General features: G+C 43.5%; 2 protein-coding genes across 6 annotated transcripts in view; both read right to left on the reverse strand.

Annotated features, from left to right (window-relative positions):
* DHX8 (DEAH-box helicase 8) overlaps positions 1 to 7,163 on the reverse strand; it is a 30,377-nt gene extending 23,214 nt beyond the window's left edge. For both annotated transcript variants that reach the window (XM_065039160.1, XM_065039161.1), the window contains exon 1: positions 7,148 to 7,163. The gene's annotated coding sequence lies outside the window, so the exon portion shown is untranslated. The remainder of the gene's footprint in view (positions 1 to 7,147) is intronic.
* Positions 77 to 14,870, reverse strand: NBR1 (NBR1 autophagy cargo receptor). Of its 4 annotated transcripts, none has more exons than XM_021281034.2 (21): positions 14,651 to 14,870; positions 12,396 to 12,458; positions 11,471 to 11,489; positions 11,079 to 11,101; positions 10,749 to 10,955; positions 10,140 to 10,214; positions 9,127 to 9,344; positions 8,876 to 9,040; positions 8,594 to 8,800; positions 8,103 to 8,262; positions 7,660 to 7,947; positions 7,354 to 7,506; positions 6,844 to 6,919; positions 5,898 to 6,008; positions 5,249 to 5,410; positions 4,990 to 5,124; positions 4,234 to 4,597; positions 3,846 to 3,940; positions 3,459 to 3,537; positions 2,747 to 2,852; positions 77 to 2,353 (listed from the first exon to the last, which is right to left on the reverse strand). In XM_021281034.2, exons 1-21 carry the CDS (start codon positions 14,807 to 14,809, stop codon positions 2,183 to 2,185), a joined length of 3,036 nt encoding a protein of 1,011 aa, XP_021136709.2. In that variant the 5' UTR covers positions 14,810 to 14,870; the 3' UTR covers positions 77 to 2,182. The 4 variants fall into 4 exon arrangements, with proteins under 4 accessions (XP_021136709.2, XP_021136708.2, XP_005513630.3 ...); XM_021281033.2 differs by having other exon boundaries at positions 5,249 to 5,437; XM_005513573.3 differs by having other exon boundaries at positions 77 to 2,356; positions 5,249 to 5,437.
* Positions 14,871 to 14,915: the final 45 nt, after the last annotated feature.

A 14,915-nucleotide genomic window follows, 5' to 3' on the forward strand; every position in this document is an offset into this window, starting at 1 on the left:
GGGTGGCACCGCTGGGTGGGGCGGAGCCGCTGCCACCAAGCGCGACAAGAGCCCAAGGGACAACCCGAGGGACAACCAGGGGATCAAGAGCTTTATTGTGACGAGGGAGCAAAAGGTGCCTCCTTATACCAGGTGCCGTTAAAGTGCTCGCCCTAAATCAGATACAGAGTCACAGCTGTGCTCTAATATATTATAAATTATACCATGCGGCCATTAACAAAATATACAAAGCCAACGGAAACAGACCGGAAGCCTGAGCATACGTTATCTAAACCCTAGTAAAAAGTAACCTATAGAAAAAAGAAAATGCATCGCACACTTCACATCTCAATCTGCGATGAAGTGTTCAACCCCCAATGGTTTAGTGTTTTGTTAATTGATAGAACACATCAACATACTAAGTAGAAACAGAAAGAACGTGTGTCCTGCTGGGCGTTCCAGGGCAAAGCAGATACCAGCACGTCACCCACGTGCTTTCCTCCTTCTACAGCAGGCAGGAGCCCAAAGGTTCTCCAAACAGTGAGAAAAAAGAAACCAAGCAGATCCAAGTTACAGAAAGATCTTGAGCTGGTCCACAGCACAGCTGTACTGGTGCACAGAGATGGGAAACACCGCAAAATAGCTCTACTGTATTTCAAAATAAACATTTAAGAGTATATCTTCCACAATCTATAAAAATAGGTTTAGAACAAAACTGCTATGATACATTTTTTTTTTCCTCTTATTTTAATGGTATCTTATCTCTAAGGGTATTTATGTAGTTCTTTAAAAAATTACTACTCCTGGTCACCTGCTCAGTCACAATCCTGCTGCTGCTCAGCTACGCGGCGACGGAACAGGAACACCTGGTTTGAAGCAGCAGTAATAAAATACTTTAGATCAATGGTCTTTTGCTGCAGCAAGGAAGAAAGTTTGCTCGAAGGTAAGAAAGTGGCCAAGGCTGCTGTCACCTGAGGGACCAATGGATTCACCACTGCACAGCAGCATTCCGTGTGACTCTTCAGAATCAGATCTCTCTTGGCGCGTTTTAGAAGGGAATTCTTAGATTCCCAAATTCAATATGGAATTTTGTGAGACAAATGAATCCTGCGGATGTGTCGATGGAAACAGCAGCCAGAAGCATCACAGGAGATTCTACGCTTAAAGCTGCTTAAGTCAATGCATTTCTCCACCTGTGAACTCACACAAGCTCTACCTCAACCACTCTTCCTGTTCATGAACGGTACCAGAATTTTACTCCAGTTCAGGTGTGTTTGTACACACGCTTCAATTCTCTGTGCTATCACCAGAACAAGGGGTTTGCACTACACTGAAAAAACAACAGTCAAACGTAACATTTTCACAAAGAGTCTGTAAAGAGTCTTAGAAAGGCTTCTCCTACCCTTACGCTCCATTAACAACATATTTTATGTAGGCTATATCTTCCTGTTAAAGATGTTTTGCACTGATATTACTAGAAATGGTTCAACTGCTGCTGGTAAACTCACTTCCTGGCTTCATTCTGCTTCAAGAAACCACAACTTTCCTGCTATTCATCAGCTGAACAGCAGTTTCACTCCAGACTTTTCCAAAACTGTTTGGTGGTTCACAATGGCTTTTGTGTCTGAGCAACTTTGTTCTTCTAAGAATCATTTGTAAGGTTTCAATTTGTTATGCGACCACCATGCACTGGACAAACCAACTACTAAGTCCTGTCGGAAGAACAGTTGTGAGTTGTGGGCATTTCTTGTAAATTAGGCAAGACTACGTTTTACAGCAGCATTTTACATTGGTTCCTATTCCAAAGCTTGTTAGAAGTCAACAAAACAGGTTTCCAGCTGCCTAAAAAAGAGAAAGAAAACGAACACACAATAGAAGGAAAAGTTCCCATCCTGGTGGAAGTTTGAAGCATCTCTACAGGGTTCCCTGATAAAAGGACTCAGTATGAAGTCAGAGACCTCAAGGCTACTCGTTTAACTATGAGGTCCAAATAACAGCTGCAATTCTGGTCTCCAGTTCATCAGATGCTGTGACGAGCACTGTGTGACATTTCCATGAGAAGAAAACAAGTCAAAAGCTCAAAGAAAAGCCAAAGTTTTAGTCACACCTCCGAACAGAAAGCAGCCGAGGAGCAGCCTGCTACTGTTGTAGTGTTTAATGAGAGTTTACTCCGCGCAGAGGATTCCTCCTCCGCCAGGAAGGTTCAGTATCGGCTGTACTGGTCGCCGTTACTGATCTGAAGCAACTCGGTTACCACTTGCACCATGTTATTGTTGTGTTTCTTGAGCAGCCGCAGGTTCAGGTGCCTGTCGCAGAAGCCCATCTCGCACAGGCTGGACAGCAGGGCCGCAGTGTGCTCCTCGGGAGCCGCGGGCTGCTGCAAATTAAACAGAATTGACATAAGCTAAAAGACCATGATTTGGTTTTGCCATTTGAAGCAGCAGCCTGCATTACGCTGGGATGTAATTAAGGCACAGAGGCCCTTTCTGTTCACAATTAAGTTGTTGATATTCACCTCCACTGTTCACTTACACAGGGGAATTACTACTCTCACGTGGCACTATAGGAGATGTAACTCCATCCCCATGGTATGGATTTCCCCATCTGCTGGGACAGCAGCATATTTCAAAGGGATGCTATCAAATTAACACTTTACTGTCGCATGAATTCCTACACAGAATATCGATAACATTTATTAAAAAATAAATCTATAATTTTAAGTCTGGCCTTCTATGAAACTCCCAGAGCGCTCAGGAGCGACATTTACCTGTTCTAGAATGGGTGGTCCAGCAAATAATGCTTTGTAGGCAGAAGCAGCAACAGACAAAGCTCCTTTAACTATTTCTCCTGCGATGCTGCTTCCTTGGGGGTACCTGCAAAGCAGTCAGGAATTACTTCAGGGTCAGCAAAGCCAAGTCTTTGTTTCCCTAGAAAGGGAATCTGTCTGCGTTATGTGTCAACTGAGACTTAGTTCTTGTTGGAGAGAACAACCTCCGATCCAAAGGAATCACTGCTCTTCAGGAACTGAGCTATCCATTCCTTCCTTCTTGATATATTAAAATGTGGTTTTACGCTAAATTACACGAGATTGTTTTCCATAACATGGCCATTTTTGTAAAGAATTAAGTATTCACACTCAGAAGAACGAATCTCTATATGAAAGCGGCACACTGTGACACATCCATTCAGGCCAGAGTAGCTTCCACTTGTTTTCCACCAGTTCTTAAGTCACTTAATATTCTGCTCAATCTTTTATCATTCCTCCAGTTTTCAGTATCTTAAGATGCTTAACTTTGTAGCTAACTTACAAAATCCCTATTCTAAGAGTCCTGAGATTTTAGAGGAAAAAAACCATGTTTCCTTTAATAAGGGAGGCCTTTCTCCCAAGCTACTGACCACGTGAAATCTAAGCCAGTGTTGTTTCCTAGGTGCCTAATTTAGCAGTTCTTAGTTTAAAATAGAAGTCCCAGCTTCATTACCTCGGGTATTCTGGGCCGTTCTGTTTACTAGCCGTGAATCCAGAAGCTCCTGGCCCATGACCGTCTTCACCACTGGGTTCTGGAACAGGAAGAAAAAAATCGTATCAAAATGTCCAGTTAATGAGAAGCCGAGGACATGCAACATGCACACAAATGGAACGGAGAGGCATTCAGTCCAAAACTAATACTTTCAAGCCTCGTTATCCAGACACAAAGCGGGTAGACAGGGTTCTGACTGCAGTCAGAACAATCCAAAGAATTTCAGGAGAAAAAAAATCATTACTTGGTAGATTTCTGCTCTACTCAAGAATAACAAGACATCTAATCCAATACTAGGCATAAGGAATAGGTGATGTGGATGTGCCCTTTGTTAGGCACTGTCAATACCTTCTCTTATTTGATTCTGAGGAATGGAAGAGATGTTCTCCGACAGCGGCATGTCTGGTTCTTGGAAGAGATCATTCTGAAGAGATGCAAGATTCCTGAGAACATAAGGCAAAAAAGTGACTTTTACTACATTCATTTTACATGTACATGTGTAGGGAAGTCAAGGTTGGACAGACAAAAGGAGAAGCTTCACATGCTCCCTTCTTTACCTCTCTCACACTCATCAAGTACAGGCTTTATAAAAAGTTGCAGGATTTAGAACGCTCACACTAGACAGTGATAAAACACTCGCTGCAACAATTTCTGTTCAGACACTGAACTGAAGCACAAGACCCTGCAGACTCCACAGCAACACGGCACCGTTCTGTTCTTGGGCAGCAGGCGTTACCTTTGTGTCTGGGGTGAGGTGTCCACAACCTCCGGGGTCAGGGGCACCACAGCCAGCGTTTGGGAAGTCGTCAGAATCTCACTGACACTGCAGACCTGCGGCTGGCTCCCTCCTTCTGGATCCTCTGCTCCTGTTTCAGGTTCTCCTGTCTTTTCCAAACTGGGCTGAGAAAGGGCCGAACTATACAAAGACTCCCCCAAAGGGCGACTGGTGTCGAAGCACTCGGGGAGAATAATGATATAATCCTCTGAGGAAGCAGAAGAGCCTTGACTTTGAACATCATCTTTATCGTCATCTTCCTCTTCGTCAGAATTGCCAGTATCGCCAGAGGGGTTTGCTCTCCCACCAGACAGGGGAAGGTTCCCTAACAGGATAAAATAAAAGTGAAGTATTAACAATTGTCCATTTTCTATGGATAACAGCAAAGACAGGATTGTACCAAAAATGAAAGGCAAGAATTCCAAACCAACATAAACCTTTGATGCTGCTATTAATGGCACCACCTTGTCTGTTGAGGGTAGAGGTATAGTGCAAAAGAAGAACTGATCTTACTGTTAAGCCCATGCAAATATGTTGTTGATATTAATATTTAAAACAGGAATAAGAGATCATGGAGAACTTCAACAGTAGTTTTCAGCTCCCAATTACACGCATCAGGAAGTTCAAAGCACTGACTTGAAACTACGTCAAGTTTTACACAATTTTTTGGTAGCCCTTTTTATAGCTTTATCTTAAATTCAAACCTATTTTACTCACCACAGTCATCTTCCGGCATTGCCTCTGACTGATGAACCTCTGCTTCCTTTTTAGAAGCGGAATCAGTTTTGATCCGAGGAGATGCTTCATTCAGCATGTTGCAACTGAAGGTGTCCTGCAGTGTTTGCAGAGAGTCTAATAAAAGAATCAGGAAAACACAATTAAAGCGGTGTCACCACCGACAGCGCAGGGTAATTTGTGGCCAATGTCTGGCTGTAAAAGAGTAAAAGCACAGACAGCAGCCACAGCCAGTACTTACTCTGGAGGATTTTCTTTTTTTGGGGGGGCTTATGGTCGGGTGCAGCATCCAGGGTTAGAGAGCGAATGACGGTTTCACAGACAAACTGAGTCCCACTCATGTCTTCTTCGCCTTCCTCCTGGGTTAACAGATGTTCAGCTTTCCCTTTGACCGCGGAAGGATCTGCAGGAAAGCAGGTTTCCGTCACTCCTTTGAAAGGGAAGCATACCTGATTACTTGAACGCTACCACGAGGAAATATAAGAAGAATTTTTTAGGTTAGCTAAGGCTAACACTGACTGTGTTAATTCTTTTTAAAAATTTAAAGACTTTGGAATTCAGTTCTAGTTGAATGTGAAAATGATTGAGAAGCATGGGGGCCACACCTGGAGTGCCTGAGTACAGTCCAGTCTATAAAGAGCAAATTGTTATTTCTCCCAACAATTCCAGTAGTCAGACAAATCAAGAAACACTTGTATTTCTGAATTCTACATATATTAAGCTCCAACTTCTACAATCAAAAAGCAGCGTTGGAGCAAAACAATTGTTTGTTTTTCCACCGAAGGGAAAGAGAGGAGTTAGAACTGCTTTTAGACATCGAGACCGACGACTGCACAGAAGCAACAATATCCTCCTCCTCCCACCCCACGCTCCCCGTGAATACGGCTTACCAGAGACGGGTTTAAATCCACTCCCCTCACTCTCCTCCTGTATCTGACCTAAGCCAGGCTTCTCCAGCCAGGGGCCATCGTGTGGCAGAGGGGACATGCATGGAGTCATGTCTGAAAAACAAAGGAGCAAAGATATGACGCTAAAGGAACAGGAAGCTTCCTTCCTCCAGAAGACAACCTTCTGAGAAGTTCTGTGTCAAATGCCTCACTCAAGCCAAGGTAGATCACGTCCACCGCTCTGCCATCATCCATCCATCTTGGTATGTCCTCATAACAGTCAATGAGGTTGGCCAAGCACGACTTCCCCTTGGTGAAGCCACGTTGACTGCCCCTAATGACTCTCTTATCCCTGATGTGCCTTGAGATGGCACCAAGGAGAAGTTATTCCATCAGTTTCCCAGGATGGAGGTGAGGCTGACCGGTCTGGAGTTCCCCGGGTCCTCCTTCCTGCCCTTTCTGAAGACTGGAGTGCCATTTGCTGTCCTCCAGTCCTCAGGCACCTCTCCCGTTTCCCAAGACTTGGGAAACTGCCTTCTCTGCATCTTCTGTCACCAGGGCACCCACCTCGTTCATCAGTGGCCTACATTGCCTCTGCTGTTAGTTTGATCTGCCACATATTGGAAAAAGCTCTTCCTGTTGTCCTTGACCCCTCTCGCCAGGTTCAATCCTAAGGAGGCCTGAGCTTTCCTAGTTGCCTCCTACACCCTCTGACAACAGCCTGATATTCTCCCAAGCGGCCAGCCCCTCCTGCCATGGTCTAGAAACTCTCCTCTTCCACTTGAGCATCCCCAGCAGTTCCTGTTTAACCACGCAGCTCTCCTGGCTCCTTCCTTGACACTCTGCCCTGAAGAGCATTAAGCTTTTTGCACAAATAAGTTCAGCTTTTCTTTGGATAAACTGCTAGCTTGGAATGCCCATGACAGCACACAGAACATAAGAACCTTACCAACAGGAGTATTGTGTGGCACCCGCTCCAATTCCTGCACAATATTGATGTCCAGCAGCTCAAAGGACAGCAAATCCTACAGAAAGAAACATGACAGTTTACATCAGAAACCCCAAAACGGAGTATTTACGCTGTACTTCCCAGCATCAGATCCTATTAACTTCCAAATAAGTCTGTTCCTCTTTGTTAGTTACTCGGAGGCTGGTTTTCCCATAACGTATATCCATGTCACAGATTATGGTACACAAATCAGGGCAGCAAGAGGCAAAGTTAAGTACTCCCTTGTTAGGGGCCAGAGAATAACCCAACCCTGCGACTCTTCATTGAGAATCTTAGTCTGTCCTGCACATACAGTGATAGTCCCTGATACTAACTCGATAAAATATTTCTGCTATATAAAACTCAATATACTCTTCCTGAAAATATAGTGGCTATTTTAGAGCTTCTCATTCTTATGGATATCTACATACACAAAAGCAGTTCATCTCCACCTGAATTTTGGCACCTTACCTGTGCTGTGAGGAGATCGACAGACGGGATATAAAATTCTCTCTCGCTTGGCAGATTTTTGATCTTTAAAGGAATAGTTGGCAGAGGTATTTCAGCCTGTTCCATTATTTCACCCATCAACTGAGCACCTGCTTCTGTCTTTACGGAAGCATCCTGCAAAAGCAAAAAACCAACGTCCCAGAAGGCACTTAGGCAGGCAGCAAATAAAACACTTACCTGAAATGTAAAGCCTGAATGTTGTTTATAAACCAAAAGGACAAGATCCAACAACTCAGAACTGCCTCAAATACCACATGAGTTACTTGCCTCTTTGGTGCTGGAAGCTTTATCCTTCTGACAGGAGTCAGAATCCTTCCAATTGCTTTCAAAAGAGTCAGGAGCTGGGGAGGGATCCACAACAATACTGCACCAGATCCTGGGCCCAAACTGCTCCCCTCGGTGCGACAGTCTCCAGTGGGATGTGTAAGTTCCTTCTATATTAGGAGCTACAAACTCCACTGAAACAGTTCCTACTTGTCCTGCTGGAAGGGACGGCACTAACACATCTTTCTTTTCAGAAGACGCCAAGGTCAGATTGCCCCACATGAGTTTCAGCTGAAATACACGGCAAAAGACAAAAGTTAACTTCACAAGCTTCTCTGCCAACTGTGGGTGGTAAAACCTTCATAAATTCTCTGTCAATTCCTAATACATGCAAATATCTTCCAGGACCATTTTAGTGTGTAGAAGTAACAGCAAAGGGAAGATACCTTTGTGTCTGAGCTCCATTCCACATTGCCAGTATTTTTCATTCGCCAGTGTTTGATAAACTTGGTCCCTGGTTGCAAGCGAGTCCCATCCGGCAAATTCTCATCCACAAACACCGCGCTGAGTGTTGGGACAATTGCTTGGAAGGGTTGAGGAGGAGTCCTGGGATTCAGGGGGAGGAAGCAAACAAAAATACATTAAATACACCACCAAAACTGAGGAAATAACTCCGCTGCTGTTTCACTGGCTAAAAATACAGCAGTCCATTTAGTTTGTTTTATTCTTTTCTCTCTAGACGTGTTTCAAAATTCTAACATTTTAGTTACTGTTTTAACCTTGAGTCTAAAGGCCACATAACAGTTTGCTTTCTTTTCTTTAGGAAAAGAGAAAACACATCAACACAAGATTGGCTTGTTTGGAAGAATTTTATAATAATTACAGAACTAAGGTTTTCACTTGATTTATCTATTTATCAGTTACCAACATTTCTTACAGGAAGGTATTTGGTTGGAGACTCTCAGATTTCAGGGCAGGTGAGCCACTAGTTTCCAATACATGGACAGAGTTCCAGAGATGAATCTTCCTGTGCAATTTGAGCTGCTTTTTGAGCTCTCGGACCTCTGCCTTCCGCTGTTTCTTCTCCGCTCGTAATCTTTGCTTTTCTGCCTTCAGAAACCTTTTGTCCATCTGTTTCTGGAGCCTGCAGAGAGAATAAGCCACCTAGTTTCCACTTTGCTATCAGAATAATCTTGGACTGCCAAGTGTCGCCATTTACCTAACTTGCTCCAGAGTAGCAGGGAGGCGAGGTGAAAACTCTGCAAGGCTGTAATTTTCAGCAACACATGGTACAGGTCTTCGCAGCTTCAATAAAACATGATTAGGATCATGTGCATATGTTCCTGCTTCACACTGTTCACAGATATTGTAGGCTGGACAAAGGCTGCAAAGTAGAGAACCAGGACAGTTAGCAAGAGGCTGTTTAACCATGTTCAGTTTCCCTTGCTCCCATCTCTCATCATGTTCTACCTGCACTGGTAGCGAACTCCAACAATTTGGGCCTGGCAGTTGCAGCAGGAGATCAGCCAGTCGCACTGGTTGCTGGTCCCCGACTGGCTCTCTGAAGTGGGAGGTCCTGCTGTAATTGAGCTCTCAGAAAAATCCGGAGGCTGATTGGGCTGAACAAGCTTCTCATACAGCTTCTGCTCCAGTTTCTCAACAGTTTCTTTAACGACTTGTTCCCTGAACTGGAAAATAGAATGGAAGTAGTCATGGTGAGATGCACCTATGCAGGTTCAGAAGCTGAATTACTGTCCCGAGTCTCCTAATCCATAAGCCACAAAGCAGCTCAGAATCCGCTTCCCATCCCCCCCAGCACATGCCAGATAAAATTAAACAAGTATCATATTCCATAAAGAGGATTTGTATTTCAGAAAATACCATAGGTTTTAACACCACAAATTAAAAAAAATATACGCACATTTACAACGTTAAAGTTCTTTCACAGCCTTGCACAAAGGGAAGGAAACTCATCTCTGAGACAATTCTCACAACTCCCAAAAAAATCCCTCTGGAATCTCTATCATTAAGTCCTGATTTTGTCCCCCAGGGATGCTTGGAATACAACCATTAAGTTCCCCCATCTTTAGTTTGCATAAAGAGGTGGCAAAGCAAGAGAGATGCTAGAAATAAAAAGCTTAAAGATAAATGTATATACTGGTGTACCACTGTATCTTTTCAAGAACTCACTATCTCATTAATTCTTAGCATCCCATTCATGCTTATTTGCTGTTCAAAACAAGTCAACGCCCACATCTTATTCATCTCTAGGTTATACTCACTGGCATCCTGAAAGTATTTTCTTAAACTGAACAATCAAGAAAAGCAAGGTCATCAAATGCCATGCTTCGAATGTCAGGAAACGCTAAGTATTACCCTGCTGGAACTGGTCAAGCAAGAGTCTCAACAGCAACACCATATTTCACATCCTCTCTCATTATTGGTGCCCAGAAGCTTCTATGAGCTTCAGAAAATAGACTTACTGTTTCCAAGTAGCTAGTAAACCACTCTGGAGGACTTTCACTTGTTCTTCCTGTTCTAGTGGGATTTAACTTTTGCTGGGGAAACACACACATCACAAAAGTAAGTCACAAATGTAAAGTATGCAAAGCTGCAAAAACAAAAACCCCTCAATACAAATGAACCGCTTTCCAAGAGCTCTCCCCTCAAGTGTCCTTAAAAAACAAAATCAAGTTCTTCAGAAAACAGTGGAAAAGCAACACAAGAAAGCCACTGACATTTCCCTGAAATATTTCTCCCTTATTTGCATTTGAGGGTAATTACACCCAAAGCCAAAGAAATCAAGTCAACCAGAAATTACAACTAGGTGGCAATCGGGGCTTCAGGAAAACAACTGCTCTGTTTATCAAAATACTTAAAAATGGTCAACATCAAAGAATCTGGATTTCTAAATAGAGCATCAAAATATCCTCTTGAAAACATTCAAACAATTTTGCAAGTTTCAACAGGTGCTGGTAGCTGAACATGAAGAGCAGCTTCTGAGCTCAGAGTTTTTATGTGCGGGTAAAGATGATGATCAGTCTAGAAAGCGTTTTGTTTTAATGCATATACAACCTACTTCTGCATCCTACCTGAATTGTCATCTCCTCCTTTTTTAAGTCTTCCTCTAACCCCCGGGCCAGTGTGGAATAGTGCAAAAGGGGTTTCTTCTCGTCTTTAAGCGTCAACTTTTCTGCCACAGTTTTTTCACGTAGTTGCGAAGAACAAGAAGCTCCTTTCAGAGAAGAGTTTTCTTCATACACATTCATCTGGAGACGATTTCCTTGTTTAACTGCAATCTAAATAAACAGTACATAAATACACCATGTTTACTCCACCTAGAACCAACACACAAAATCCTGTAAAAACACAGGAGAGGTTGGAGAATTAATATATAGAAAAAAGTCCAAGAGAACATTTACCTTCAGAGCTTCTTCATATTCCTCTGAAGAAAAAGGGAAAGAAATGTGAATTTTCCATCTCAAACACAGATATAAGTTTAGCGCACAGCATTTCGGGACCCTCCCACCAAGGAGTGTCTTCCACCCCTGCTGTAAATTCTTTTAAAACAGTGCTACCCAAGGAAGAAGTTGTATATACAGCAACAAGCAAACATGTCTTCATAGCCTAGGTACTAAACACCCCATTAATTTAGTCATTCCCAATTAGATCAAAAACTCCTTCCTTTGAGAAGAATTTGATGCCCACCCATACATAAAAATCAAAAGGCAAGTATTCTCAATTGCTTGTCCAAAAAGATGAACAGCAGTTGGGGTGTCTTCACCGATTTCACTTCAATAAAGTAGCAGCTCACCTTTGCTATTCACAGAGACCTGCAAAGAGAAATACCCATGAGTAACAGCCACCGACACATTGCTGTGATTCTCTTAAAGTAACACGCTTTCAGAGTAAATGTACTTTTAAACAAGAGTTCCTAAAATACCACTCATCCACCTGAATTGCTGCCATATCTAATCATTAACCAGCGCTGGCATGTTCTGGCGCAGACCATGTTCTTTATTAGATCTGCACAATTAGCAAAGTCTCTGGCAGCTATGAGCACCCAGAACACGCGTGGTCTCACCTACTGGAAATAAGCTGGTGCTGGTACTACTGGGTTTGCAACACAAGTACACAGAGGCTGCAACCAGCTGCTGTTAATGCTCCACATGAAACACTTAGCTGTTCTTTCTTTAATTTATTTGAGAGCTCCATTCTACTCCAAATCTCTAAAGAATACGAGTGTGTGAGGTTATGCCGAGCAGGAAGTTACTCAACAAGGACAACTAGAAGTAATCAATGTTTTCGGAGACAGTAATCTGCTTGGAGATTACAGCATTTGCATAAAACAAGCAGAGGATTTGAGAGCACCAGATCACAGAAGCAAACATATGCTAATGGCAGGGGACCTACATTTTTCAGAGGAAGGAGCGTAGATTGAAGCGACACGGCTTTACCGTGGCCGCAAACACAGAGTCACAGCGACATTATTCTGATAAAATGTAAAATAAGTCCCTCAACATAAAGATCCCTCCCTCAGAGCACAGAGAACCACCGGCTGTTTAACAGGGTGGGAAAACACAAGACCAATAGATATATTCCTATCAGAGGGACAAAACCATCCTCTCTGATCTACGTAACAGACATTCCTGAAGGACCCGCTACAGATTATCAGGAGGCAGCAAGTTTCACAGCACTCATACATTGGTAGAGCTGTTGCAATTGGGGTGGTATTTTACCTCATCATTATCCTCATCAATGTATTTGATCTGAATGTTGTCCAGGTCAAATGAAACCTTAACCTGTAAGGGAAAAAGAACACAAAACCACAATGAGACAACTCTACAGGTGTTTTCCGTTATTAATAGGGAAAAATATTAACCCTTCTGCCCCTCCCTTCAGTCTCTCAGTTGAAATAAACACTGTTTTACAACATCCACTCTTCTGGAGTTAAAACAACTTGCCTCCCACCTTCACTAACTTGCCGTGATTAACAGAAAAAACTTAAAATTATTTTAATGTTTCACTTTCCCCAGTTAATGTTTACTCCAAAATAAATAACAATTGCCGTTCCATTACAAAAGGACTAGCTCAGGGTTAACGAACCCAGCCACAGTAAACACCACAAAGGCTAAAGCCAACAGTCACTGAATGCCGACTTTTACAAGAAAAAGCAGCTCAGGCAGGCGAGCAGCCTTTTTTCCCACAAACTTGTTTGTGTTTTGGAAAACAAGGATTAATTCCAGTGCTAAAAAGAGCGAAGTAACTCATTCTGCTACTCGCTGGGTGACACGCTGTACATCTGAACATATAAATCCACTCTAGACGTTAGAATTAGGAGAATAAAGCCAAGCGGCTACTTTGTAGTTTGCATTAACAGGGCAGAACAAACAGCATCAAATGAACCATAAATGAAGGTGGTTGTTTCCCTGTGCTGAATAACAGCCTTTGAGGCTCATGCGCATGTTTGTATCCTTTACCTACACAAGCTGTATTTTTCTCGATGGAAACTCTCTCTGAAAAACTAACCAGAACGCATTCTGCTAGGCTGGACTCAGCGGAACAGCCGCCTTAGACAACAGCAGATGGCTGGGACTTAGCACCGCAAGAGCACAGTGACGCAGCTGCACACATCCCGCAACAGATGTGCTACAGGCAGGTTCTTCAGTGACATACCCCAAATTAATTTCGGGAGTGCGGCAAGAGAACCAACTCAAGTTATCAAGGAGGAACTGGGGTCTGTATCTACACCGTCTATTACCACAGACTCCTCCCCTAAAACTCAAGATAGAACCAGACAGCGGGTAACCCCTTATGAACACCAGACGTGTTTAATAATACACCAAAACACAAGGAAGAAGCAGTTTAACTGATACTACCTTGAAACAGTAATTCACACAGCACAGTGCAGAGACACCCAGGGGTACTTACCTTACTTAGGGAAACATTATTTTAGTAGAACACCACACCTTGAGCAAACACACCTCAGACTACTTAAGATGAAGGGCAACACCGCTGCTTACAGAGCAACTTGCTTCAGCTTTGATGCAAGCAGGACTCTGACCACTCCAGACATTGCTGCTGGGTCTACTTGCCACTGAGTATTTTAAGCCTGAACTAGCTAAAGAAAGAAGTGGAAGAGAGAAAGTAAAATACTGGCACCACTTCTTAAGGTGCAATTTGAGGGTAAGCTAAAAAAAGAAAAAACAAAACAGAAGTTGCTATAGAAAAAAAATAATATATATATCTACATATATATAGATATATCACCACACTTTCATCATAACCAAGGAAATCCTTACTACACAATTTCAACTTCAGGCAATACAGGATTCTGCACTAGGTAGCACTGGAAATAAGCAACCAAACCAAAAAAATCGAACCTCTTCAATATAGCAACCGCACGACATACAAACCTTCATAAGTAACTATGTGTGCATGGCCCACTAACAAACTAACTGTATCCAAACTAGCACAAGGCACCAGGAAGCAAGAAATCAGAAATGTATGTTAGTGACTCAGTACTCCAGAGAGCAAAGATAAACGTTCGGGAAAACACCCTATAAGCAACTACAGGGCGTTACTTCACCATATCCACTTGAATGAGTAAAATAAAAGGTGCAGACTGTACTTTATAGGGGTACAGTGTCAAAAACAAGTATCCATAACTCAGGAAAAGAGCAAAATACACAGTTAAGTTCACCCGCTCACACACTAAAACAAGAGACCCGCAAGGAGCTTTACCCAAAACAGACTTTTCACATCACTCCAAGTATACAACAGAGTTAAAGTTACTGTCAACACTAAAAGGGAAACTGAGAAAAAATAAAACACTTCTAACAGGCCCCGAAACGGGTAACACTTCTTTGGAAGGCGAAAAAGAAGCTGCTGGGCCCTCTCAGAGGCGCTAAAGGTCCCGGCGCCTCACGGAGACGGTTCCTCAGGGAGACGGTTCCCCGCGGCGGGGCCTCCCGAGCCCCCTCCCCGCGCTCACCATGGCCTCCACATCCGCCCACGTCGTGTGCGCCGAGTCCGACACCAGGAAGCTCTGCGTGTCCCCCCGGCAGGTGACACGGAGGTTCACCTGCGGCTCCATCCCGCGCTCCCCGGGAGCCCCGGGCAGCCCTGTCAGACGGCTCGACGAACACAACATGGCGGAGCGACCGCGGCCAGCCCCGTCCCCTCCGAGCGGTGTTACTGGCCGCCGAGCCTGCCACTCATCCTCCTTACGGCTCTGATTGGCCGAGGGGCGGAGACAG

The sequence above is a fragment of the Columba livia genome, chromosome 23, assembly GCF_036013475.1.
Source record: "Columba livia isolate bColLiv1 breed racing homer chromosome 23, bColLiv1.pat.W.v2, whole genome shotgun sequence".
NCBI lineage: Eukaryota > Metazoa > Chordata > Aves > Columbiformes > Columbidae > Columba > Columba livia.

Excerpts from the sequence above, each read along its gene's own strand:
- NBR1 (XM_005513573.3), bottom strand. The coding sequence starts at position 14,809 with ATGTTGTGTTCGTCGAGCCGTCTGACAGGGCTGCCCGGGGCTCCCGGG. Across the intron at positions 7,948-8,102 it reads AATGGAGCTCAGACACAAAG|CTGAAACTCATGTGGGGCAA; the intron begins GTATCTTCCCTT and ends CGTGTATTTCAG. Across the intron at positions 2,357-2,746 it reads GACCACCCATTCTAGAACAG|CAGCCCGCGGCTCCCGAGGA; the intron begins GTAAATGTCGCT and ends TTTAATTTGCAG.